A 26,446-nucleotide genomic window follows, 5' to 3' on the forward strand; every position below is an offset into this window, starting at 1 on the left:
TGAGCTTCACGTGGGACAACCTGATCACCTTGTATCCTCCCCAGCACTTAGAACAGTGCTTTACACATAGTAAGTGCTTAACAAATGTCATTATTAATATTATTGAGTCTATTCAAATCTTTGTTGAAACATTTTTTGGCATAGTTGTATTTTTCAGAAGTAGGAGTAGGGTCATCAGTCATTTATACCTATAGGTAAATTTGAAAGTTTTTTCTTCCTGTCCCCATTTTATACATACAACTTATGCCTGACTGTTTTCCTCCTTAGACTGCAAGCTCCTTGGGTTCAGGGTCCTTGTCTCCTATTTTACTTGTACTTGTCCAAGTACCCAATACAAATTGTAAACTTGACTAAAATGTGGGCATAGATTCTGTCTACCAACTCTATAGCACTCTGAATGCTTAATACAGTCTCTGCCCACTGTAAACACTCGATAAATATCACTGATTGATTGATACTTAATAAATAGGTGCTCGATAAATACTATTGAATAAGAGTGAAGGAATGAATGAGTCATATAGCCAATGAGCCCAACCCCTTCCTTTTTACCTTTAACTTCCCTGAACATCCAAGAAAGCTGCTTCACCCATCTCTCTTCCTCCCTTCAAAGCCCTACTAAGAGCTCACCTCCTCCAGGAGGCCTTCCCACACTGAACCCCCCTTTTCCTCTCCTCCTCCCCATCCCCCCACCCTACCTCCTTACCCTCCCCACAGCACTTGTATATATTTGTACAGATTTATTACTCTATTTTACTTGTACATATTTACTATTCTATTTATTTTGTTAATGATGTACATATAGCTGTAATTCTATTTATTCTGATGATTTTGACACCTGTCTGCATGTTTTGTTGTCTGTCTCCCCCTTCTAGACTGTGAGCCCATTGTTGAGTAGGGACCGTCTCTATATGTTGCCAACTTGTACTTCCCAAGCGCTTAGTATAGTGCTCTGCACACAGTAAGTGCTCAATAAATACGATTGAGTGAATGTTGCCAATTTGTACTTCCCAAGCGCTTAGTACAGTGCTCTGCACATAGTAAGCGCTCAATAAATGATGGAATGAATGAATCAGCAGTTTCACTCACTCTTGAGGAAACTAGCACACTTTTATATCTCATTAGTTAGATATTTGAGGCCTTGACAATTTCTCTGCTTTTACTCTCCTGTGAAAGACAAACAGAAGAAAGACTGCACACCAAGGCTATTTCTTGCCCAACAAAACACCGTGTCATGCCAAGCCATCCGCAGTGTGTCAGAATTTCATTAAGCCTGGGAGTTTCTCATGTTCCCTCTCTGGTTTCTACTTCTACAATGGAAAACATCCAAGGATTGTGAATGGAAGATGAAAAGCCCGTTGGCCATACATAAAGTGGTGTGATTTTGTCTGCTGTTTGGCTGAGACATAGTTGGGCTGACCATTGATCGTGCTTTTCTGCTAGTACGTTATAAGACTTGTGCCAACTTAACTTCTTTGAGAGTTGCCTTTTTCAGGAGTGTGCTCAGATGTTCAGGGTTAATGCAGTGGAAGGAACTTAAAAACAAAAAGACATTGACATGATCAAGGACCCAGAGAAGCGGCATGGCCTAGTGGGTAGAGCCAGGCCCTAGGAGTCAAAAGGACCTGGGTTCTAATGGCTGTGCTGCCACTGGTCTGCTGTGTGACCTTAAAGTCACTTAACTTCTCTGTGCCACAGTTCCTTCCTCTGTAAGACGGTGAGTCCCATGGGGACATGGACTGTGTCCAACATGATTAGCCTGTCTCTACTCCAGTGCTTAGTACAGTGCCTGGCACTTAGTACGTGCTTTACAAATATCTTAAAAAAAGTTATTAGGTAATGCTCAAAGTTCAAACTGATGAGACAGAGGACTTCCAAGGGAATGCTCCCCTTTTTCCCAGACTGAGCCCCCTTTTCCCTCTCCTCCTCCCCATCCCCCTGCCATACCTCCTTCCCCCCCCACAACACCTGTATATATGTTTGTACAGATTTATTACTCTATTTTACTTATACATATTTACTATTCTATTTATTTTGTTAATGATGTGCATCTAGCTTTGTTTCTGTTTATTGTGATGACTTGACACCTGTCCACATAATAATAATAATAATAACGGCATTTATTAAGCACTTACTATGTGCAAAGCACTGTTCTAAGCACTGGGGAGGTTACAAGGCCATCAGGTTGTCCCACAGGGAGCTCACAGTCTTCATCCCCATTTTACAGATGAGGTAACTGAGGCCCAGAGAAGTGAAGTGACTTGCCCAAAGTCACACAGCTGACAAGTGGCGGAGCTGGGATTTGAACTCATGACCTCTGACTCTAAAGCCCGGGCTCTTTCCACTGAGCCACGCTGCTTCTGTGTTGCTGCTTCACATGTTTAGTTTTATTGTCTGTCTCCCCCTTCTAGACTGTGAGCCTGTTGTTGTCTAGGGACCGTCTCTATATGTAGCGAACTTGTACTTCCCAAGCGCTTAGTACAGTGCTCTGCACACAGTAAGCACTCAATAAATACGATTGAATGAATGAATATTGCTAATTTTAACTCTTAGGGAAAGAGCAAAAGAAGCTGATTATTCTTGTCACCATTCTTCCGTTCTCATCATTAGGGGAAGGCTGCTGGTCATATTATTTTCTGCCATGGGTAGAATCTGTCGTCTTGGGCTGCAAAGAAAAAAAAGACAAGTTTTTAGTTACAGTTATCTTCTAGGTGGTAAACTTGCTGTGTGACCTTGGGCAAGTCACTTAACTTCTCTGTGCCTCTGTTCCCTCGTCTGCGAAATGGAGATTAAGACTGTAAACCCTATGTGGGACGTGGACTGCATCCAACTTGGTTATTTTGTATTCATTTATCCATTCATTTGTATTTACTGAGCGCTCTCTGTGTGCAGAAGACTGTACTAAGTGCTTGGGAGAGTACAATGTAACAATAATATCTATCCCAGCGCTTACTACAGTGCCTGGCACATAGCAAGCAATTAACAAATCCCATTTGAAAAATGGCCTCTGTGGGCTAGAATTACAACAGAACATACCTCAGTTTGTGGGAAAGGCAGGACTGTTCAGCTAAGTGAACTTTTTTTTTTGCAGGAAAGCTATAAGACCATCTTGAGTTTGAATGAAACTTTGAATTGGAGCTGGCGTTCAGAGTTCCCTTTGGAATGTGTGTCCCATTCAGTGAGAATCAGGAGTATGGTGGATGATGAGCAATTCCCAGCTTCGAGAGTCTGGAGTGACTGGACGTCATGGAAGACCGTGGAAGGTAAGAAAGGACATCCTAATTCCTCTTTTCTGTTCCGTTGAGTTGAAATGTTTTAAAATAATTGTGGCCACAAAAGCCGTAATAAAATGTGGGCTTCAGACTCTCCCTTTCCATCCAAGAAGCTCAGAACGGTGTGAACTCAATGTGCCCAATTGACTGTGCCTGCGATAATTATTTTAAGAAGTTGCTTCGAAGAAAATTTGCTGGGGGTTTATTTTAGGCTTAATCCAGGGTTATTCGCATGACTGATTGGTAAATGAGTGACCCCACCCCAGCAATTTGGCAATAACAATTGTGGTAGTTTAGTGCTTCCTATGTTCCAGGCACTGTACTAAGCACCGGGATAGATACAAGCAAATCAGGTAGGACACGGTCATTTTACAGATTTTACCTCATTTTACAGATGAGGTAACTGAGGCACAGTGAAGTGACTTGCCCAAAGTCACACAGCAGACACGTGGCAGATAGGAATTAGAACCCGTGACCTTCTGATTCCTAGGCCGGTGCTCTATCCACAACGCCATGTGAAGACTTAACTCTTTGGTGCTATCCCTCAGACTATTTATACTGGGACTATATCCCTTGTTCCTTATTAGACGATGGATCTCGAAAGAATGTTTAAGAGACTCAGAATTTAGTTATTGGCCTTGCCTTGACGGATGAAAAGTGTTGCGTGTACAAAGAGAGCTTTTTATCTTTGAGACATTTTCCCGACTGAATTGCAAATGCAATTCTGGCGAGATCCCCCCTCTAGGCTGTGAGCTCGTTGTTTGTTGTTATTGCAATCTCCCAAGTGCTTAGTACAGTGCTTTGCACACAGTAAGCGCTCAATAAATACGATTGAATGAATGAATGAATACCCAAAGGAGATAGTGCAGTTGATCTCAATTAGAGGCTCTGCTACTAAAGCATGTGGTGAAGCCAGGATTAGAACCCGAGCCCTTCTGATTCCTAGACCCGCGCTCTACCCACTGAGCCATGCTGCCTCAGATTTGAGGAAACTCAAATCTGTCCAAGAACTCATCCCACTCTCTACTCCAAGGGGCTAATCAATCAGTCCATCGTATGTATTGAACACCTACCCTCTGCCGAGTGCTGTACTAAGCACGTGGGAGAGTCCAGTTTAACAGAGTTGGTAGACACAGAGAAGCAGTGTGACATAGTGGACAGACCATGGGTTTAGGAGCCGGGGGACACGGGTTCTAATCCCAGCTCCACCACTTGTCTGCTGTGTGACGTTGGGCAGGCCACTTAACTTCTCTGAACCTCAGTTACCTTATCTGTAAAGTGAGGATTAAGACTGTGAGCCCCATGTGGGACAACCTAATTACCTTGTGTCTACTCCAGTGCTGAGAACGTTGCTTGGCACATAGTAAGTGCATAACAAATACCATCATTAGTATTCCCTGCCCACATCGAGCTGGAGGGAGTGCTTTGTTTCTCGTTGTTGGGTAGGGACCGTCTCTATATGTTGCCAACTTGTACTTCCCAAGCGCTTAGTACAGTGCTCTGCACACAGTAAGCGCTCAATAAATATGATTGAATGAATGAAAGCAAAGCTGTTGGCATGACCCTGCTTTCCCCCCTCTACTTCCTTCCCTATGCCACTGCTATTCAATCTGCTGAGGGAGAGAGGAAGAAAGCTTAAAAAAGGGGAGAGGGAAAGCGGGCTAGGGAGAAAGAAAGGAAGTGAGGAGGAGAGAGGAGGGAAAGAGGGAGCGTGTGTTGTGGGAGCCACATTGGACCTACTCCCATTGTTCCTGGCCACCAAGAGCTGTAGCTATGCTTGCTGGATTGTTGTGGATGTGATGCTGTGTCCCCTGTTCCTCCAGTTGGTGGGAAGATAAAGGCAGGGGGAGGGGGGAGAAAGGGGGCACTCGGCTTGTCTTGAAGCAGTAATAGTTTCGGGAATGACGGCTGCTTGGTTTGTTCAATGCTCTACCCTGTAGTGCTATTTACTGCTCATCACTGACTATAACTGGTGTGTGTGTATTCATTCATTCAGTCATATTTACTGAGCGCTTACTGTGTGCACAGCACTGTAATAAGCGCTTGGAAAGTATAATTCGGCAACAGGTAGAGACACCCTACTCAACAGCGGGCTCACAGGCAAGAAGGGGGAGAGAGACAACAGAACAAAACAAGTAGACAGGCATCGGTAGCATCAAAATAAATCAATAGAATTCTAGATATATACACATCCTGAATAAAATAAATAGAATAATAAATATGTACACCAGTGCTGTGGGTCAGGGAAGGGGCTAGAGCAGAAGGAGGGAGTAGGGGCGATGGGGAGGGGAGGAGGAGCAGAGGAAAGGGGGGGCTTAGTCTGGGAAGGCCTCCTGGAGGAGGTGAGCGCTAAGTAGGGCTTTGAAGTGGGGAAGAGAGCTAGTTTGGCGTGTGTGTGTGTGTGTGTGTGAGAGAGAGAGAGAGAGAGAGAGAGAGAGACCATGATCTCTTTTTGTGCAGATGCGATTAAAAAGATTGCCGTGTGAGCACCAACCTTTCCCACCTAAGATTCACTTAATGATCGCCCTTTGTTATATTTCATTTGCTATTTGCAACGCTTGATACTGCTTCCAATTCTATCATCTGCTCTTAGTTTCTCTGCTGGATCGAGGGGGTGGGGGGCGGGAGGGGTAACAAACCAAGATTGGCCACTAGGTTTTCTCCATTAGGTCATTTTGCCCAGTTCCTAGCCCAGTGAATAATCACCAGTGTTTGGCCTGGAACTAACAGCAGCTGAATCTAGAGGGTTTCTGGCAGACCCAATGCCAATGCATTCAAATTAATGCCAATATGCCAAATGGCATCAGCGCAACATAGGTGCTATCCTATTGCCAAAAAACTGGGGGTGGTGGTGGTTGTTAATGATATTTGTTAAGTGCTTAGTATGTGCAAGTCACTGTTCTAAGCAGTGGGGTAAAACAAAGATATGGCTTAGTGGAAAGAGCTCGGGCTTGGGAGCCAGAGAATGTGGGTTCTAATCCTGGCTCTGTCACTCATCTGCTGTGTGACCTTGGGCAGGCCATTTTACTTCTTTGTGCCTGTTACCTCATTTGTAAAATGGGGATTAAGATTGTGAGCCCCACAAGGGACAATCTGATTACCCTATACCTACCCTAGCACTTAGAACAGTGCTTGGCACACAGTAAATGCTTAACAAATACCATTGTTGTTATTATTATTATTATTATAAGCAGGTTGGACACAGTCCCTGTCCCACATGGGGCTCACAGTGTAAGTCCCCATTTTACAGATGAGGTCACTGAGGCATAGCGAAGTGCAGTGATGTGTCCAAGGTCACACAGCAGACAAGTGGAGGAGCCGGGATTAGAACCCAGGTCCCTCTGACTTGCAGGCCCATGCTCTACACACTAGGCCATGCTGCTTCTCCTTTGCGTCCAGCTCCTGAGACTGAAAGTAATTGTACAGTCCTGCCTTATGACTACATGCAGAACCACTTGCAGAGGGACCCTGTTATTTGATTCAATTTCAGATCATTCCATTTAGGGGATGCACTTTTAATCCAAGGCTTGAATTTAATGTCTTGCAGGGCAGAATCAGACTGATCGTCCAAGAATTTTTCCTCATACAGAAGTGGTGGAGGAAGGCTCCGACATCAGCTTTTGTTGCATCGCTGCAAAAGACACAGCAATTTTGTTTTTTCAGTACGACAACACAAACCTCTCAGGATCATTCCTAAAGCCCCATGTTTTGGGCTTTACAGTTAATAATATTAGTTATGTGCGTGATTCGGGGGCAAATATTTTTTGTATCCTGACAGCCAATGGAAGTTATGATGGCCTGGTCCTTTACATAGGAAGTAAGCAACTCAATTTTAACAAAATCTTTTTCTTCTGTATTATGTGACATTTTTGGGGTGTAGCTCTTTTAAAAGATATTGTGTGGGCACTGAGGGTGGACCAATGCTTCTACCTTTTTTTTATTCTGTTCTTTGAGCACTTACTACGTGCCAGGCATTGGACTTAGATCCGGGGACGATACAGGCTAATCACACTGGACAAAGTCCATGACCCACATGGGGCTCAGAGTCTTAATTGCCATTTTACAGATGAGGGAGCTGAGGCCTAGAGAAGTGAAGTGACTTTCCCAAGGTCACACAGCAGACAAGTGGCTGAGCTGGCATTAGAACCCAGATCCTTCTGATTCCCAGCCCCGTTGCTTTATCCACTGGGCCACACTGCTCTCTTCAGCTAGTCATTTGCAGTTTGCTTACCAGGTTGCCAAACAAAAAGTAGTGACTATGATGCCTAGATGGGCCTCCATTCATATCCTGGACCAGCATGATGAAGTGAAACTAGTCTTAGACAATGCCATATGGACTTGCATAATTGCTCCACCCAAATTTTTGAGGAGGAAATAAAATATTTTTTATACTACATAATTATAAGCAGTGATAGTTGCTTGCCCCTGGGGAGGAGGAGTAGATGGGTGAGAATGGGACAACAAAGAAGATGTGGTGGGGGGGCACTGGTGAGGGCCAGAAAGGTTGAACGTAAGAGTGAAAAAGCGGAGCAACATGGGATAGGAGGAAAAGTTAATTCAGTGAGTCGTACTGTATGTAACGCTTGGGAGGTGGAATAGAAATAAGAGATGCAATCTTACACGTCCTCTTATCTTTCCTCTCCTTCTCCCTCTCTCTTCCTTTTATTGCTAGACTTAATTATTATATGACCCGCATAATAGCTCCACCTCTGTTTTGTTACAAAAATTATGCTAAAAAGTGTGACAGATATTTAAATGAATACTGTATATTCATCCCTTTCATATTCACTGTTCAGTTGATTATTATTATTTTTTGATTTTTCCAATACTGGGGGGACCCTGTCCTTTTAAGTCATATGTTTACCAATTCCTTGAGCAGCTTTTGTGAATTGAATTAATGACAGGGAAGGACAGGGGCTAAAATTGCCCCAACTGGATAATCTGAATTATGATTCCCAACATAGCTTTCATTTTGACTTGAAACATTTTTGGTGATTCATCTGCAGCCAAATATCGCTTAATTGTTTGTTCTGACAGAAGAATATCGCTTAATTGTTTGTTCTGACAGAAGCACCCGATGAGCCCAAAGACTTTTCTTGTGACACGAAGGACTTGACAACTTTGAACTGTGTTTGGGATCCAGGAACTGAAACACACCTGTTTAGAAATCATTCCACCGAATACGAGCTCTATGAATGGCAAGTCTCTTCTGCTCGTTAAGTTTAGGTAATAATTCAGCCTCCCTAGGCCTGGACAGTGGTAGTTTGAGAAGTTCCTCTGGGGAATCCAATTACCCTTCCCAGGTCTAGGAGTTAACTCACTCCATTAATCAGTGGTATTTATTGAGCGCTTGCTGTGTGCAGAGCACTGTACTAAGGGCTTGGGAGAGTAAAATACAACAGAATTGCTAGACACGTTCCCTGCCTAAAATAGGTATACAGTCTAGAGGACAAGATTAAACTCGTGAGTGATTAATGTGATATGCATGATTTGTCACCTAACCAGTATGATTATTGTGAGCCGATAAGAATGTGTGTGAGGTTTGAGGGAACGTTTGCCAGATTTCTCACTTGTATTACAGCGAATATCACTTTGAGGTTAAATTTCTTCTCCACCCTGGGAAAAGAGAAGCAGAATGGCCTAATGGATAGAGCCTGGGAGTCAGAAGGATCTGGGTTCTAAGCCTGGCCTTGCCACTTGTCTGCTGTGTGACCTTGGGCAACTCACTTGATTTCTCTGGTCCTCAGGTACCTCATCTGTAAAATGGAGATTAAGACTGTGAGACTCATGTGGGACATGAATTGTGTCCAACATAATTTCTTTGTATCTACACCCCAGTACTTTGAACAGTGCCTGGAGCATAGTAAGCACTTAACAAATACCATTGAAATAAAAAAGCATTCCCTGGGAGTGGGGACACACTCTCTCTCTCTCTCTCTCTCTCTCTCTCTCTCTCACTCACTCTCTCATTCTTTAAATATTCTAGGAAGCAATGAACATGATTTGATGAAGAGCAAATTTTGCCGAATTTGTTCATTTCCTTCTAAAATAGACAGATCACACAGACCAGGGAGAAGTAATAGACGTCATCTTTTAGACTTCAGTTGTCAGTCGTCAGTTATCATCAGTGGCATTTATTGAGCAACTGCTGAGGACAAAAAACTGTACTAAGCGCTTGAGACAGTGCAACAGAAGCTATATACATGAACAGGGCCTTCTGGAAGAGCGTACCGTCTAATGGGGTGGACAGACAGAAAATATTAACAAAGAGTGGGAACAGGAGGAAGAACAAGGGTTAACAGGAAAAGTAGGAATGTGTTGGGGCAAAGCAGCAGAATATACATACAAAAAATGCATGGACATCTAAGTAACTGGGAGAGGAATGAGTGTTAAGGGAGAATGTTAGGTTGATTTGACTAAGGTGTTAAAAATCGGGGGAGGCTTCTCAGAGGAGATAGGATTTGGGGCAGATTTGGGGGTGAAAGGGGTTCTCTGGGAAAACAACATGTGTGAGAAATTGGATGCAACAAAATTAAGACTTTTGATTCCCCCCCCCCATGCAATAATGAGGGTATTTAAGTACTTACTATGTGCCAAGCACTGTTCTAAATGCTGGGGTAGATCCAAGGTAATCAGGTTATTCCACACGGCGCTCACAGTCGTAATCCCCATTTTACAGATGAAGTAACTGAGGCACAGAGAAGTTAAGTGACTTGCCCAAAGTCACACAGCTGACAAGTGGTGAAGCCAGGATTAGAACCCACGTCCTCTGACTCCCAAGCCCTTGCTCTTTCCACTGAGCCACATTGCTTCTGTGACATTATCATGGGCAAGCGAGGAAAGGATGTATGTTTATCACATCTGTATAAGACTAAATTGGCTGTAGCTCCCAGGACTTTAGAGCAAAGGGACGAAATTCAAGTGATCAGAAAAACTGGGGAAAGGTCCTATACAAACATAACGATACACAGGGTCTACATCCAAAGGTAAAAAATTAAACAAAACTCATCTGAGAATAATAATAATATTACAGTGCTCTACACACAGTAAGCACTCAGTAAATATGACTGAATGAATAATAATAACAATAATAAAATAAAAACCAAACTGGCACGTTTACTGGGAAATCCTCTTCTAGAGAAAGCCCTAGTAGGTTGCATAACCTGTCTAGTTATTCTTAAATAAGCACTCTGAGTACTGAATGAAAGTGAAGCATTTTCCAATCTCTTAGATTGCTCCTGCCGGGAGAATAAAGCATTGCTTTATTCAAGGTTAAATCTGAGCTTCAGGAATTCACGTTTGGTTTTGAACCTGTCAGAGAGTCTGGTAATAAACAAAAAGAAAAAAAAAAGAAAAGGTTGATTTGTTTCTCCATAGAGCCATCTCTTCCCTAACACTTTGAAAATTAGAGTGCTCGCATTTCATATTGGGGTACAGAGACCGTCGGCATTGACTGAAAAGTGAAATACTGTATTTCCTTTCGAAAGGTTTTCCAAGACAAAAGTACCTTGTCGTGAAAGAAATCAGTGTGTTTGGAAATTAGCCGAAGATGTGACCCAGATGTATAACTTCACACTATGGGCTAAAAATGCCCTGGGAAGAAAGAGTGTGAATTTGATGTTAAATGCGTCCCAACGAGGTGAGAATGTACACAGCCAGGCCCATTGTGGCAGTGATGTATTTCACCAGATATGAATGTGTTGAATCAGTTTGAGCTGTGCTAGTGTATTCAGCATTTTGCCTAGTTTTAGACTTATCTAGATTCACATAACTCTTATCCTCCACCAGCTGAAATTGGTGATTTTCTACTTACCGTAGGATGGTGGCTTTTTTGTAAGCCAAACAATGCCCTCCTAAACTGCCACCTTGATTCTACAATGCACGGTTCAGAAACACTTTTAATTCACTGCCTATTACTGCTCATTTACTTGAATAATTTCTATGCTATAATCCGGAGTGCAATTCCAACTTGGGCTACCGGGTCGCGGCAGATAGGCTTGGGTTTGCTTGAATTTGTTTAGACTTTTTAATATCCCAAAGTTTCATGTTCTCCTCACTTTGGTAGTGCGTCCAGTGCCACCTGATCACATCTCCATTAAGCACAAGAATGCCACAAGTGTGACAGTGTCTTGGAATGTATCTCCTATCCGGAGTAATCCCGAATTGCTGTGTCAGGCCGAAATCTCCCGTAATGGAAAAGTCAGACAGGTACGGAGCTTCCTAATGCATATCGGAAAGGTTAACTACAGTAATCCTGGGCTTAGTCTGTAGCTTTTTTTTTTGTAAATCTTTTATTCAAAAATAGTATTGAGCGTCTAGTGTGTTCAGAGCACTGTACTCAATACTTGGGAAAGTGCTAAAGAGGGCCCTGTCTTCAAGGAGTTTACCATCTAATGGGGGAGGCAGAAAGGAAGAAGAGGAGACTGGGAAGATGAGTATCTTCAATAAACTGTAAGCTCCTTGTGGGCAGGGAATGTCTACCATCCTTGTATTGTACTCTCTCTAGTGTTTAGTATGGTGCTCTGCACAAACGAAGTACTCAATAAATACCATCGATTGATCAGTCTTGAATAGTTTAGTAAACACTCAATAAACACATGATTGAATGAATGAAATAGCGTATGTAAATCGATATGTACAAAAATACTATGGTTTTTGCAGTTTATAAGTGCTGAGCTGATAGCTAATTATTATTATTCTTTTTAATGGCATTTGTTAAGTGCTTGCTATCTGCCAGGCACTGAACTAAGTGCTGGGGTAGATACAAGATAAATCATGTTAGATATAGTCCCCGACCCACTTATGGCTTACAGTCATAATCCCCATTTTACAGATGAGTAACTGAGGCCCAGAGAAGTGAAGTGACTTGCTCAAGGTCACACAGCATACAAGTGGCAGAGCTGGGATTAGAACCCAGGTCTATGCTCTTTCCAGTAGGCCTGTTGCTTCTGGCTATCATTAAACATTTAGTGATCGTAAATTTTAGCATACTTGTAGACGGAAGGGGAATGCTGCTAGAATTCAGTACAGCCAGGGACAAATTGGCACGTAGTAAATGCTTAACAAATGCCATTATTATAAATAAGAACCCATGAGCTCAGTTTATCACTGTCCTAAAACCGCATTTGTTCCTCTGAGATGCCCAGCACTGTGCTAAGTGCTCAGGAGAATTACATCACATATTTGATATATGTTGCCATTATGTTGCCAACTTGTACTTCCCAAGCGCTTAGTACAGTGCTCTGCACACAGTAAGCGCTCAATAAATACGATTGATTGATTGATTGATATTTGGGCCCTTAGCTCTTGGAATTGAAAATACCAGTTCTGACAAGTTGGAGAATTCACCATCATTCTTAGCTGTTATGAGTGGCAACATATTCTGCTGCATAAAACATGGCACTGAGAATCTGGAAAGATGAGGTGCCTTTCTCTGTACCCTATTCATCTCTAAAATGGAAAAAATGATTCAGTCAATCAATCAATTGTCCTTATTGAGCCCTTACTGTGTGCAGAGCACTGTACTAAGTGCTTGGGAGAGTACAATAGAACAGAGTTGGTAGACACCTTTCCTGTGCACAACAGGCAAAAGGTCTGGAGGGTGAGACAGACATAAATATAAATACACAAATTATGGCTATGTACATAAGTGCCTTAGCACTGAGTTGGGGGTGAATAAAGGGGACAAATCCAAGTGCATAAGCGACACAGAAGGGAGTGGGAGAAGCAGAAAGGAGGACTTGATTGGCGAAGACATCTTGGAGGACAGCGCTTCTTAGTATGATCATTAACTGATCAATCAATCAATCAATCATTTATTGAGCGCTTACTGTGTGCAGAGCACTGTACTAAGCACTTGGGAAGTACAAGTCGGCAACACATAGAGACAGTCCCTACCCAACAGCGAGCTCACAGTCTAGAAGGGGGAGACAGAGAACAAAACCAAACATACTGACAAAATAAAATAAATAGAATAGATATGTACAAGTAAGATAAATAGAGTAATAAATATGTACAAACATATATACATATATACAGGTGCTGTGGCACCAAATTGTGTACTGTACCAAATTGAATCCCACAAACAAGTCTTAACTCATTAAGAGGTTAAGGTCTAAAAGGAAAGATGCGTCTCAATTTTCAGAAAGGAATTCCCATCCAAACACTGAGGAAAAAAACCAAAGTTTTACTTCATGAGTTATTCTATTCCTGGGAGTTGAGAAAATGAGTAGGAATAGGAAATCATTAGCAAATACATGAAGGAGGGATGTAAGGAAGCCAAGAGGAGAAATTATGAGGCAGGACTAGGAAACTGACTTGTCTAGTGAGTAGGCATTTTCGACTGTCAGAAGGTCAGTGTTTCGGTGGGTATCACGTGCTAATAGAAGGAAGATCTCTGGAGACTGAGCCCCCTTTTTCCCAGATTGAGCCCCCTTTTTCCTCTCCTCAGCCCAATCCCCCCCGCCCTTCCTCCTTTCCCTCCCCACAGCACCTGTATATATGTTTGTACAGATTTATTACTCTATTTATTTTACTTGTACATATTTACTGTTCTACTTATTTTGTTGTTAGTGATGTGCATCTGGCTTTGCTTCTATTTATTCTGATGACTTGACACCTGTCCACATGTTTTGTTTTGTTGTGTGTCTCCCCCTTCTAGACTGTGAGCCCGTTGTTGGGTAAGGACCGTCTCTATACGTTGCCAACTTGTACTTCCCAAGCGCTTAGTACAGTGCTCTGCACACAGTAAGCGCTCAATAAATTTGAATGAATGAATGACTGACTGTAAGCTTCTGGTGGGCCGGGGATGTATCTACCAACTCTGTTGAACTGTAATCTCCCAAACCCTTGCTGAGTGCTCTGAAACCAGTAATTGCTTAATAAATATTGATCGTTTGATTAATTGATTACTTTCACAGAACTTCCCTTCCCTAGCTTACTGTTGGGACCATTTCTGACCCAAACTGTTTCAATTTAATTTCAGGTGAGTTTTTTTTATCTGATCCATGGCTAGCAGCGTGGCTCAGTGGAAAGAGCACGGGCTTTGGAGTCACAGGTCATGGGTTCAAATCCCAGTTCCGCCACTTGTCAGCTGTGTGACTTTGGGCAAGTCACTTCACTTCCCTGGGCCTCAGTTCCTTCATCTGTAAAATGGGGATTAAGACTGTGAGCCCCCCCTGGGACAACCTCATCACCTTGTAACCTCCCCAGCGCTTAGAACAGTGCTTTGCACATAGGAAGTGCTTAATAAATGCTATCATTATTATTATTATTACTCTTTCTTCTTTGATTTGGCAGTTCAATATTTCGCATGTCCTGGCACCCAGATTATCCTTAACTTTAGCGGAATTGGAACCTTATTCAACATATACTCTCCGAGTGCGATGTGGGAATGCCAACTACTTTTGGAAGTGGAGTGATTGGAGTCACGACAGATTCACCACAAAAGAAGCCGGTGAGTTCAGTCTTCTTAAAACAGTTTTAAGCCCCAAACTTGCTGGGGGAGAGGTCGATTGCTGGATCAGACTATTAAAGCACTTTTAGCTCACTGCCACCATTCATTGATTAATCACATTTATGCTTCCATTGCACTGAGCCAGGTGTTGAAGTTACAGTGAAATTTTATAAAGACCGCACCCTACCTCGGAGGAATTTACAAGCTAAATGGGAAGGGGGAGAAGGCGACACATGCAGAAAAAAATTAAATCACTCTAACGGGCATACTTACCAGATATGGGATGCAGCGGAAGGGTGTGGGTTCTAATTCTGACTCTGCTACTTGTCTGCTGTGTGAACTTGGGCAAGTCACTTCACTTCTCTGGGCCTCAGTTACCTCATCTATAAAATGGGGATTGAGAATGTGAGCCCCATGTGGGACAGGGACTGTGTCCAACTTCATTTGTTTGTGTCTACCCTAGCCCTTAGTACAGTGCCTGGATCATAGTAAATGCTTAACAACTGCCATTATCATTATTATTACTATTGACTGATTACATCAATTGATATAAAATTATATTGACCATTTTTTAATGGCATTTGTTAAGCACTTACTATGTGCAGGGCACTGTTCTAAGCGCAGGGATAGATAAAGTGACTCTGGGTGGACACAACTCATGTTCCTCACGGGGCTCCCAGTTTTAATCCTGTTTTACAGATGAGGTAACTGAGGCACAGGGAAGTGAAGTGACCTACCCAAGGTCACACAGCAGGGAAGTGGCAGAGCTGAGATTAGAACCCAGGGTCTTCTGATTCCTAGGCCTGTGCTCTATCCACCAAGCCCTGCTGCTTCCCTTAACCATCCCAACAAATCCCAGGGAGTAAAGGCAGACTGTTTGCCCAGCATCCTGCCTTTGAAAGGGATGGGTTCTTCCACAGCAGCAGCCAGACAGGGTCATTCATTCACTTCATTCAGTTGTATTTATTGAGTGCTTACAGTGTGCAGAGCATTCATTCATTCAATCGTATTTATTGAGCACTTACTGTGTGCAGAGCACTGTACTAGGCACTTGGGAAGTACAAGTCGGCAACATATAGAGACGGTCCCTACCCAACAACGGGCTCACAGTCTAGAAGGGGGAGACAGACAACAAAACATGTGGTCAGGTGTCAAGTCATCAGAATAAATAGAAGTAAAGCCAGATGCACATCATTGACAAAATAAATAGAGCACGTACTGAGCACTTGGGAGAGTACCTTAGAACAAAAACAGACACATTCCCTGCCCACAAGCTTAATAATAATAATAATAATGGCATTTGTTAAGCGCTTACTATGTGCAAAGCACTGTTCTAAGCACTGGGCGGGGGGGATACAATGTGATCAAATTGTCAAATGTGGGGCTCACAGTCTTAATCCCCATTTTTACAGATGAGGGAACTGAGGCTCACAGAAGTTAAGTTTACAGTCTAGAGAGCTAATTTCCTCAGCCAAAGTCCATGTAACCAAGAGAAAGGCCCATAACTGCGAAGTGGGTAGCACATTCGGCTTTATATTTGGCTTTTCTATATAAGACTTTGAGACTAAGACTCTTAGGCATCTCTAATTGATCTGGACAGAGTTTGAATAACCCACTTGGAAAAAAAATCAAAGGAATTTAAGGATCTTTCTGTGATTTGTTACAGTTCCCTCTGAGGGCCCCGATATCTGGAGAGAGGTCAGAGCGGTTCAGGGAAGCCATGAAAGACTCTTGACTTTGTTTTGGAAGGTAAGCTGGGAAAGTTGGAAAAGACAATTTGTTTCCCACTGTGTGAACCGGAAGATTGTCCTTTCCTCACAGCAACATGTGTGGTCACAGTGTGGCTTAGGGGAAGGAGCACGGGCTTGGGAGTCAGAGGAAGTGGGTTCTAATCCTGGCTCCGCCACTTGTCTGCTGTGTGACCTTGGGCAAGCTGCTTGACTTCTCTGAGCCTCAGTTCATTCATTCAATCATATTTATTGAGCACTTACTGTGTGCAGAGCACTGGACTAAGCACTTGGGAAGTACAATTCAGCAACAGAGACAATCCCTACCCAACAATGGGCTCACGGTCTAGAAGGGGGGAGACAGACAACAAAACAAAGCAAGTAAACAGGCATCAGTAGCATCAATATAAATAAGTAGAGTTATAGATATATGCACATCATTAATAAAATAAATAGAATAATTAATATGTACATATATACACAAGTGCTGTAGGGTGGGGAGGGAGGTAGAGCAGAGAGAGGGAGTGGGGGGCGATGGGGAGGGGAGGAGGAGCAGAGGAAAAGGGGAGCTCAATGTGGGAAGGCCTCCTGGAAGAGGTGAGCTTTCAGTAGGGCTTTGAAGGGGGGAAGTGTGCTAGTTTGGTGGATTTGAGGATGGAGGACATTCCAGGCCAGAGGTAGGATGTGGACCAGGGGTCGATGACGGGACAGGTGAGAATAAGGCATAGGGAGAAGGTAAGCACTAGAAGAGCCGAGTGTGCAGGCTGGGCTGTAGAAGGAGAGAAGGGAGGTGAGGTAAGAAGGGGCAAGGTGATGGAGAGCTTTGAAGCCAATAGTGAGGAGTTTTGCTTGATTCAAAGGTTGATAGGCAACCACTGGAGATTTTTGAGGAGGGGGGCCCACATGCCCAGAGCATTTCTGTAGAAAGATAATCCAGACAGCAGAGTAAAGTATAGACTGAAGTGGGGAGAGACAGGAGGTTGGGAGATCAGATACATCTCAGTTACCTCATCTGTAAAATGGGGATTAAGACCCTGAGCCCCATGTGGGAAAACCTGATTTCCTTGTATCTACCCCAGTGCTTAGAACAGTGTTTGGCAGTGTTAATAAGTGCTTAACAAATACCATTATTATTATTATTATTACTAAGTGCTGGGATTGATACAAGATGGAGTAGATGCATGGATTCTAGACTGTAAGCTCATTGTGGGTAGGAAATGTGTCTGTTTATTGACATACTGTACTCTCCCATGCATTTAGTGTATTTCTCTGCATACAGTAAGCACTCAATAAGTAGGATTAATGGATTAACGGGGCTCAAGGTCTCAATCCCCATTTTACAGAGATGGTAACTGAGGCCCAGAGCAGTGATGTAACTTGTACAAGGTCATACAGCAGACAAGTGGCGGAGTCAGAATTAGAACCCAGGTCCTCCTGACTCCCCGCCCCTGCTGTATCCACTAGGCCAAACTGTTTCTCATTTGAGAAGCAGCGTGGCTCAGTGGAAAGAGCAGGGGCTTTGGAGTCAGAGGTCATGGGTTCGAATCCCAGCTTCGTCACACGTCTGCTGTGTGACCTTGGGCAAGTCACTTAACTCCTCGGAGCCTCAGTTCCCTCATCTGTAAAATGGGGATTAAGACTGTGAGCCCCACGTGGGACAACCTGATCACCTTGTATCCCCCCCCCCCAGTGCTTAGAACAGTGCTTTGCACATAGTAAGCACTTAACAAATGCCATCATTAATATTATTATTCTTCCTCTTGAATGGCAAACCGGTCTACTTTCTACCTTTAATAATAATAATGATAATAATAATAGAGACCATAACAACGGTTAACGGAAGGACCACTAGAAAGGTTGCGGATTATGGCAGAGGACAGGACGCTCTGGAGAAAGTATATCCATGGAGTTGCTATGAATCAGAAACGACTCAATGTCACTTAATAATAAAAAATAATAACTCTCCCAAGAATTTCATACGGTGCTCTGTACACAGTAAGCACTCAATAAATACTATTGACTGATTGCTGGGGTCTCTAATTTGGGAGTCTTGAGGATGATGTCTAGGTGGACAGCTGCTGCCCATGATCACACGTCCTCAGACATACATCTTATGATTCAGCTGCGCTAGCCAGATATAGATGAAAGTCATTTGAGTAAAGGTTTTTATGCCTTAATAATAATAGCAGTATTTTTAAATTGCTTTCTATGTGCCAGGCATTGCTGGGTGGATACAAACAAATCAGGTTGGACACAGTCCCTGTCCCACATGGGGCTCACAGTCTCAATCCCCATTTTACAGATGAGGGAACTGAAGCACGGAGAAGTGAAGGGACTCACCCTAGGTCACCCGACAGACAAGTGGTGGAGATGGAATTAATCAATCAATCAATCAATCGTATTTATTGAGCACTTACTGTGTGCAGAGCACTGTACTAAGCGCTTGGGAAGAACAAGTTGGCAACATATAGAGACAATCCCTACCCAACAGTGGGCTCTCACTCCCAGGACCTTGCTCTATCAACTATCCGCTGCTCCTCTTAAGGAGCCTTCTGAAGGAGAGGAGACTATACAAAGGGCTATTTCATCTTGAGGTGCTTTTTTTTCACAGCCATTACTGGATTTTCAAGCAAATGGAGAAATCCTCTCTTATGACTTAACAGTGGAAAATCTGGAAAAACTACAAACAACAAAACAGTTCACTGTGCCTAAATGGCACAACAGCAAAGAGCTAAAAATTGACAAACAGTCCTACCGGATCAACATTACAGCAAAAAATAGTGTTGGCTCTTCTCCTCCGTCAGTGATTGTAGTTTCTGAGGATAATGAAAATGGTGAGTAACTCCTCATTACCTTAAACTGATCATCTAAAAGCTTTCATTTGCTTTCTTTTACGTGGCACTGGCAGTGTGTTGCACCAAACTCGATAAACAGAAATGAGCTCTGTATGCTAGGTGTTTAATCACAATAATAATAATAATAATGGTATTTGTTAAGTTCTTACTATATGTCAAGCACTGGGGTAGATACAAGCTAATCAGGTTGGACACAGTCCCTATCCCACATGGGGCTCACCGTCCTAATCCCCATTTTACAGATGAGGTGACCGAGGCATGAGGAGTTAAAGTGACTTGCCAAAGGTCACACAGCAGGCAAGCGGCGGAGCTGGGATTAGAACCCATGACCTTCTGGCTCCCAGGCCTGTTCACTACTTGAAACAAGTAGTAGTTAGACAGACAAGCCCTATTTTGATAGAAAAACACCAAAGAACCTGAAGTCATGCCTGGACGATCAGCATATCGAACGGGATTTCACAATTGGCATAATAATGGGAGCCTAGGGCAGTTCATCGATTGGCAGGCTGCAGCCAGGAAAAATTCTTACCCTTCTGCAAAGGAAGACTTCATGGATGAGGAGGGAATTTTGAATGTTACTTGAATGAAGGGGTGGGGAGCGAGAGATGGGAAGGAATCTCAAGTACCTGAATCTCCCCTTCTAAACTGCAAGCTCACTATGGGCAGGGAATGTGTCTCCCAACTTTATTACACTGTACTCATGTCATGGGTTCAAATCCCGGCTCTGCCAATTGTCAGCTGTGTGACCTTGGGCGAGTCACTTAACTTCTCTGGGCCTCAGTTCCCTCATCTGTAAAATGGGGATGAAGACTGTGAGTCCCCTGTGGGACAACCTGATCACCTTGTAACCTTCCCAGTGCTTAGAACAGTGCTTTGCACATAGTAAGCACTTAATAAATGCCATTATTATTATTATTATTATTATTATTATTATTACTCTTGTAAGCGCTTAGTACGGGGCTCGGCACATAGTAAGCACTCAATATATACCACTGATTGATAAAGGTGGGAACAGGCCAGTGGTTGGCTGAATCTTGCCCTTCTTATTCTGGAGAAAATCAGTAAGAGTGTAATGTGTATGTTTTGAGGTGTAATGAGCCCACTGTTGGGTAGGGACCATCTCTATATGTTGCCAACTCGTACTTCCCAAGCGCTTAGTACAGTGCTGTGCACACAGTAAGAGCTCAATAAATACGATTGAATTGGAACTGGAAGGGGAGGGGAATTTTTCCAAATCCAGGAGACCAAAATAGAGGCAGTCCTGGTAAAATGGAATCATCAATCAATCACTGGTATGTATTGAGCACTTACTATGTGCAGAGCACTGTACTAAGCAGTTGGGAGAGTACAGTACAACAGAGTCAGCAGTTAAGTGTTTGGGGTGTTAAATTATTAACAATAATAATAATAATGACAATGGTATTTGTTAAGTACTTACTGTGTGTCAAGCCCTGTTCTACGCACTGGAGTAGATACAAACTAATCATCATCATCATCATCAATCGTATTTATTGAGCGCTCACTGTGTGCAGAGCACTGTACTAAACGCTTGGGAAATACAAGTCGGCAACATATAGAGACGGTCCCTGCCCAACAGTGGGCTCAAAGTCTAATCAGGTTGGACACAATCCCTGAGGCATAGAGAAGTTAAGCGACTTGTCCAAAGTCACAGAGCAGACAAGTGGAGGGGTACAGATTAGAACCCAGGTCCTTCTGACTCCCATGCCCGTGCTGCATCCACTAGGTCACACTGCTTTTCATAACACTTGCTTTCACCCGAAGCCTATCAGAGAATGAGGGAAACTTCATCTGAAATGAGCCTGAGTGGACAAAGCATGTTTGCACATTTGCAGAATTGGGATGTGGTGATTCCCTCAGCAAGAGTTTTCCTTAACGTGGGGTTTGGAAGAACCCCTGGGGTAATAATAATGATAATATACTCATTAATAAGTATATTAATAATGATAATTGAACTATGATACTTCAACTCAATCATATTGAGCGCTTACTGTGTGCAGAGCAGATAGTACTTGTTAAGCACTTACTACGTGTCAAGCACTGGGTTGGATACAAGTAAATCAGGTTGGACGTAAGTCCCTGTCCCACGTGGGGCTCACAGTCTAAATCCCCATTTTACAGAGGGGGTAACTGAGGCATGGAGAAGTAAAGTGACTTGCCCAAGGTCACACAGCAGATAAGTGGCAGAGTTGTGATTAGAACCCAAGTCCTTCGGACTCCGAGGCCCATGTTTTATCCACTGTGCCATGCTGCTTGTAGGAGAATGGGGTGAATAGACTGGACGGCACTTCTGAAGAAGATTGTGGAGACTCCCAAAACTGGGTAGAATCTCATGGGCATGGAACTATAGCCGCTAATGCTGTTGTATTGTACTCTCTCACGTGCTTAGTGAGGTGTTCTGCACAAAGTACACGCTCAATAAATACCACTGATTGATGGGATGGGCAAGGGACGGGTCCTACCTGAAAGCAAGAGGACAGATCGGCTGGGAGCTAGATCACTTGGGAATTTTTACAAAAACTGAGAGAAAAATCCTGATGGAAAGCCATCTGGTTTGAATATCAAGAGGCACTGTCCCTCACTCTCATGGCAGCAGGCTTAGTGTTATACCAGTTTTGGGGTACCCCACCACAGAACCCCCAAAGCTCTGGCTGCCTTTGCACAGTACACTGGCGTATTAAATTCATGGTTTCTTCATTCAGTTATATTTATTGAGTGCTTACTGTGTGCAGAGCACTGTACTAAGCACTTGGAGAGCACAATGCAACAATAAACTGACACATTCCCTGGGCAGGTCCGGAGAACAGGAGAATGTAGTGTACTGAAAATCAATCACTTGTATTTATTGAACACTTAGTATGTGCAGAGCACTGTAGTAAGCACTTGGGAGATTACAATTTAACAAAATAAATAATAATAATGGCATTTATTAAGCACTTACTATGTGCAAAGCACTGTTCTAAACTCTGGGGAGGTTACAAGGTGATCCGGTTGTCCCACGTGGGGCTCTGTCTTCATCCCCATTTTACAAATGAGGGAACTGAGGCACAGAGAAGTTAAGTGACTTGCCCAAAGTCACACAGCTGACAAGTGGCGGAGCCGGGATTTGAACCCATGATCTGACTCCAAATCCCGGGCTCTTTCCACTGAGCCACGCTTTTTCTCTTAAACTGACTCAATTCCTTACCGTAACAAGCTGTAACGCTTTCTTTCATTTGAAGACACAGATATCAAAGAAGACAGAGTTAATGGCACAGATGGTGGAATGAACATTTCTTGGGAGCCTTCCTCTGAAGAAATAGAGTGCTATGTTGTTGAGTGGTACAACAACTGTTCTGAAACTTCATTCTGTGACTTGCAGTGGAAGAAATTCAGCTCCAATATCACACGCGTTCTCATCACCTCAGGTGGGAGCAAATCTTCAACACCGTGTCTTACTCTTTGAATGGAAACTCCTTTCTGGGTCAACAGATGATAATAATCAATAAATGTGGTATTCCTTAAGTGCTTTCCATCTGAAAAACACTGTGCTAACCACTGGGGTAGATATAAAATAATCAGGTCAGACATCAGCCTCATTTCTGATCTCCCAAACCTCCCGTCTCTTCCCATTTCAGTCTGTACTTCACTCTGCTGCCCGGATTATCTTTCTACAGAAACGTCACCCCCAAAACCTCCAGTGGTTGCCTGTTAACCTCCATATCAAACAAAAACTTCTCACTATTGACTTCAAAGCTCTCCATCACCTTGCCCCGTTACCTCACCTCCCTTCTCTCCTTCTCTGTTCCTTATGCTACCGCACACTCTGCTCCTCTGCCGTTAACCTTCTCACTGTGCCTTGTTCTTGCCTGTCCCGCTGTTGACCTCTGACCTCTGGCCTGGAGCGTCCTCCCTCCTCTAATCCACCATCACACTTCCCCCCCTTCAAAGCCCTACTGAAGGCTCACCTCCTCCAAGATGCCTTCCCGGACTAAACCCTGCTTTTCCTCAGATCCCCCTCCCCAGTACTTGTGTATATATGTACGTATCTATATTTCTATATATTTATATTATATAAATATAATATTTATATTGTATGTTTATTACTCTATTTATTTATTTATTTTATTTGTACATATCTATTCTATTTATTTTATTTTGTTAGTATGTTTGGTTTTGTTCTCTGTCTCCCCCTTTTAGACTGTGAGCCCACTGTTGGGTAGGGACTGTCTCTATATGTTGCCAATTTTTACTTCCCAAGCACTTAGTACAGTGCTCAGCACATAGTAAGCGCTCAATAAATACGATTGATGATGATGATGATGTTCACTTGTCTTGACGTGTATATATCTATAATTCTATTTATTCATATTGGTGCCTGATTACTTGTTTTGATGCTTGTCTTCCCCCCTCTAGACTGTAAAGCCGGTGTGGGCAGGGATTGTCTGCCTTTATTGTTGAATTGTACTTTCCAAGGCCTTAGAACAGTGCTCTGCACACAGTAAGCGCTCAATAAATACCATTGAATGAATGAACGAACATAGTCCTTTCCCCACTTGAGGCTTCACCTTCTACTTCTCCAACCATCTAGATTTTGGTGAAGTTGTTACTCTCCCCCTACACACCTGATGTGGATGGCGAAGCTCAGAATCTGGACCCCGCTTTGAGGGAAAGAGTTAGTTCCACCTTTTCCAAGATCAATGGCAATGCTAGGTTGAGGGTTGCCCCAATCTTATGAAGGGTCTTGGTGAAATGTTGGCAGAATCAGTGGCACTCTGCTAGGAAAGCACAGATAAGAGGCCCCTAAAGAAAAGTACACTCAAAATCAATCAATCAATCATATTTATTGAGCACTTACTATGTGCAGAGCGCTGTACTAAGCGGTTGGGAAGTACAAATTGGCAACATATAGAGACAGTCCCTACTCAACAGTGGGCTCACAGTCTAAAAGAAAAGACAAAAGACAAAAGCCTATCTAATCTCCCTCCTACTTATACTGGGAGACAGGGACTGTGTGTCTACCCTGATTATCTCATAGCTACACAGCGCTTGGCACTGTCAGCACTTAACAAATACCACCATTATAAATTATTATTATTATTGTTAAGCACAACAACGGTCTTCTTCAGAATTCTGCAGCCCTGGTCATCTTGGTCTTTTTGTCCTCTAGATGCATTTAAGCCTGGAGTGAGGTATAACTTCAGGGTTTATGGAGTTTTTGCAAATAAAGAAGCTTATTTTCTGGAGAAAAAAACTGGCTACACCCAAGAGGAGCGTAAGTTGAAAATATTTTATGTTACGTGTATCAATATGTATGTATGTATGTTTTTCTGAAGCAGCCTGGCTCAGTTGATAGAACACAGGCCTGCGAGTCAGAAGGATGAGTTCTGTTACCAGCTCTGCCGCTTCATTCATTCAGTCATATTTACTGAGCGCTTACTGTGTGCAGAGCACTGTACTAAGCACTTGGGAGAGTACACTACAACAATAAACAGACACATTCTCTATCCACAATGAGCTGTAAAGCCTAGAGACTGCTGCGTGTGACCTTGGGTAAGTCACTTAACTTCTCTGCCTCAGTACCCTCATCTGTAACATAGGGATTGAGACTGTGAGCACTTTGTGGGACAGGGACTGCGTCCGACTCAATTAGCTTGTATCTACACCAGTGCTTAGTAATAATAATAATAATGACATTTATTAAGCACTTACTATGTGCAAAGCACTGTTCTAAGCACTGGGGGGGGTTACAAGGTGATCAGGTTGCCCCACGGGGGGCTCACAGTCTTCATCCCCATTTTACAGATGAGGTAACTGAGGCACAGAGAAGTTAAGTGACTTGCCCAAAGTCACACAGCTGACAATTGGTAGAGCCGGGATTTGAACCCTTGAGCTCTGACTCCAAAGCCCAGGCTCTTTCCACTGAGCCACGCTACTTAGTACCGTGGCTGGCACATAGTAAGTGCCTAACAAAACTACAGTTATTATTGTCATTATTCCAAAGGGCTGCCTTCCCTATTTTGCACTTTCTATCAATCAATCAATCAATCGTATTTATTGAGCACTTACTGTGTGCAGAGCACTGTCTAAGCGCTTGGGAAGTACAAGTTGGCAACGTATAGAGACGGTCCCTACCCAACAGTGGGCTCACAGTCTAGAGGGGGGGAGACAGAGAACAAAACAAGACATATTAACAAAATAAAATAAATAGAATAGATATGTACAAGTAAAATAAATAAATAGAGTAATAAATACGTACAAACATATATACATATATACAGGTGCTGTGGGGAAGGGAAGGAGGTAAGGCAGGGGGGATGGGGAGGGGTAGAGTTTCTACCCAACTCTCCTGAGAATTTGACTTTCCAAAGTCACAGAGGTAGAATCACCTCTTCACCAAGCTATCTGATTCCTTCTTCTTTTCAGTCTTCTTTTCAATAGTGTTTAGTTGTAGAAAATGCAGAGGCGGAGAAAGGGAGGGAGGAACTAGTTTTTCAACTGAGTCTAAAAACAAAGACATTTTGTGTTAATGTTATTCCTAACTGTGGCATTTAGGGCTTTACTACGTGCTAAGCACTAAGTGTGAAGAAAATACAGGACAAATCAAATTCAGGCATGGTTAATCTAGGAGGTGAGTCTTTGGACCAACTGAGTTTTTTGTAGCGGTCTTATTAGAATCACTTGAATATTCTCATTAATCCTAAAGAAGGAGAAATAAGGGCTTTGACAGTATCACCTTTTAGAGATTGGTGCATCACTGTCAGGTGAGAGAGATTGATTTCTTAGTAGCTAGGGCAATGTCGGGGATAGATTTGTTTGAGAAAAGGGCATGGGACAGGGAGAGACAATTGGAGTATTATTACTCTATTTTACTTGTACATATCTATTCTATTTATTTTATTTTGTTAGTATGTTTGGTTTTGTTCTCTGTCTCCCCCTTTTAGACTGTGAGCCCACTGTTGGGTAGGGACTGTCTCTATATGTTGCCAACTTGTACTTCCCAAGCGCTTAGTACAGTGCTCTGTACACAGTAAGCGCTCAATAAATACGACTGATTGATTGATTAATAGTAATAATAACTGTGGTATTTGTTAAGGGCGTACTATGTGCTAGGAACCATACTAAGCTCTGGGGCAGATACAA

At 43.0% G+C, this 26,446-nt stretch overlaps 1 protein-coding gene across 1 annotated transcript in view; it reads left to right on the forward strand.

Annotated features, from left to right (window-relative positions):
* The window catches only part of OSMR (oncostatin M receptor), a 45,216-nt gene that overhangs the window by 10,442 nt on the left and 8,328 nt on the right, over nucleotides 1–26,446 (forward strand). Inside the window, exons 4-13 of the mRNA XM_038744350.1 lie at nucleotides 3,089–3,260; nucleotides 6,817–7,086; nucleotides 8,338–8,467; nucleotides 10,757–10,908; nucleotides 11,335–11,477; nucleotides 14,568–14,724; nucleotides 16,391–16,473; nucleotides 19,063–19,285; nucleotides 22,546–22,731; nucleotides 24,474–24,578. Of these exons, the coding sequence (XP_038600278.1) occupies nucleotides 3,089–3,260; nucleotides 6,817–7,086; nucleotides 8,338–8,467; nucleotides 10,757–10,908; nucleotides 11,335–11,477; nucleotides 14,568–14,724; nucleotides 16,391–16,473; nucleotides 19,063–19,285; nucleotides 22,546–22,731; nucleotides 24,474–24,578 (1,621 nt within the window). The remainder of the gene's footprint in view (nucleotides 1–3,088; nucleotides 3,261–6,816; nucleotides 7,087–8,337; nucleotides 8,468–10,756; nucleotides 10,909–11,334; nucleotides 11,478–14,567; nucleotides 14,725–16,390; nucleotides 16,474–19,062; nucleotides 19,286–22,545; nucleotides 22,732–24,473; nucleotides 24,579–26,446) is intronic.

Source organism: Tachyglossus aculeatus, chromosome 3 (genome assembly GCF_015852505.1).
Source record: "Tachyglossus aculeatus isolate mTacAcu1 chromosome 3, mTacAcu1.pri, whole genome shotgun sequence".
Taxonomy (NCBI): Eukaryota; Metazoa; Chordata; class Mammalia; order Monotremata; family Tachyglossidae; genus Tachyglossus; species Tachyglossus aculeatus.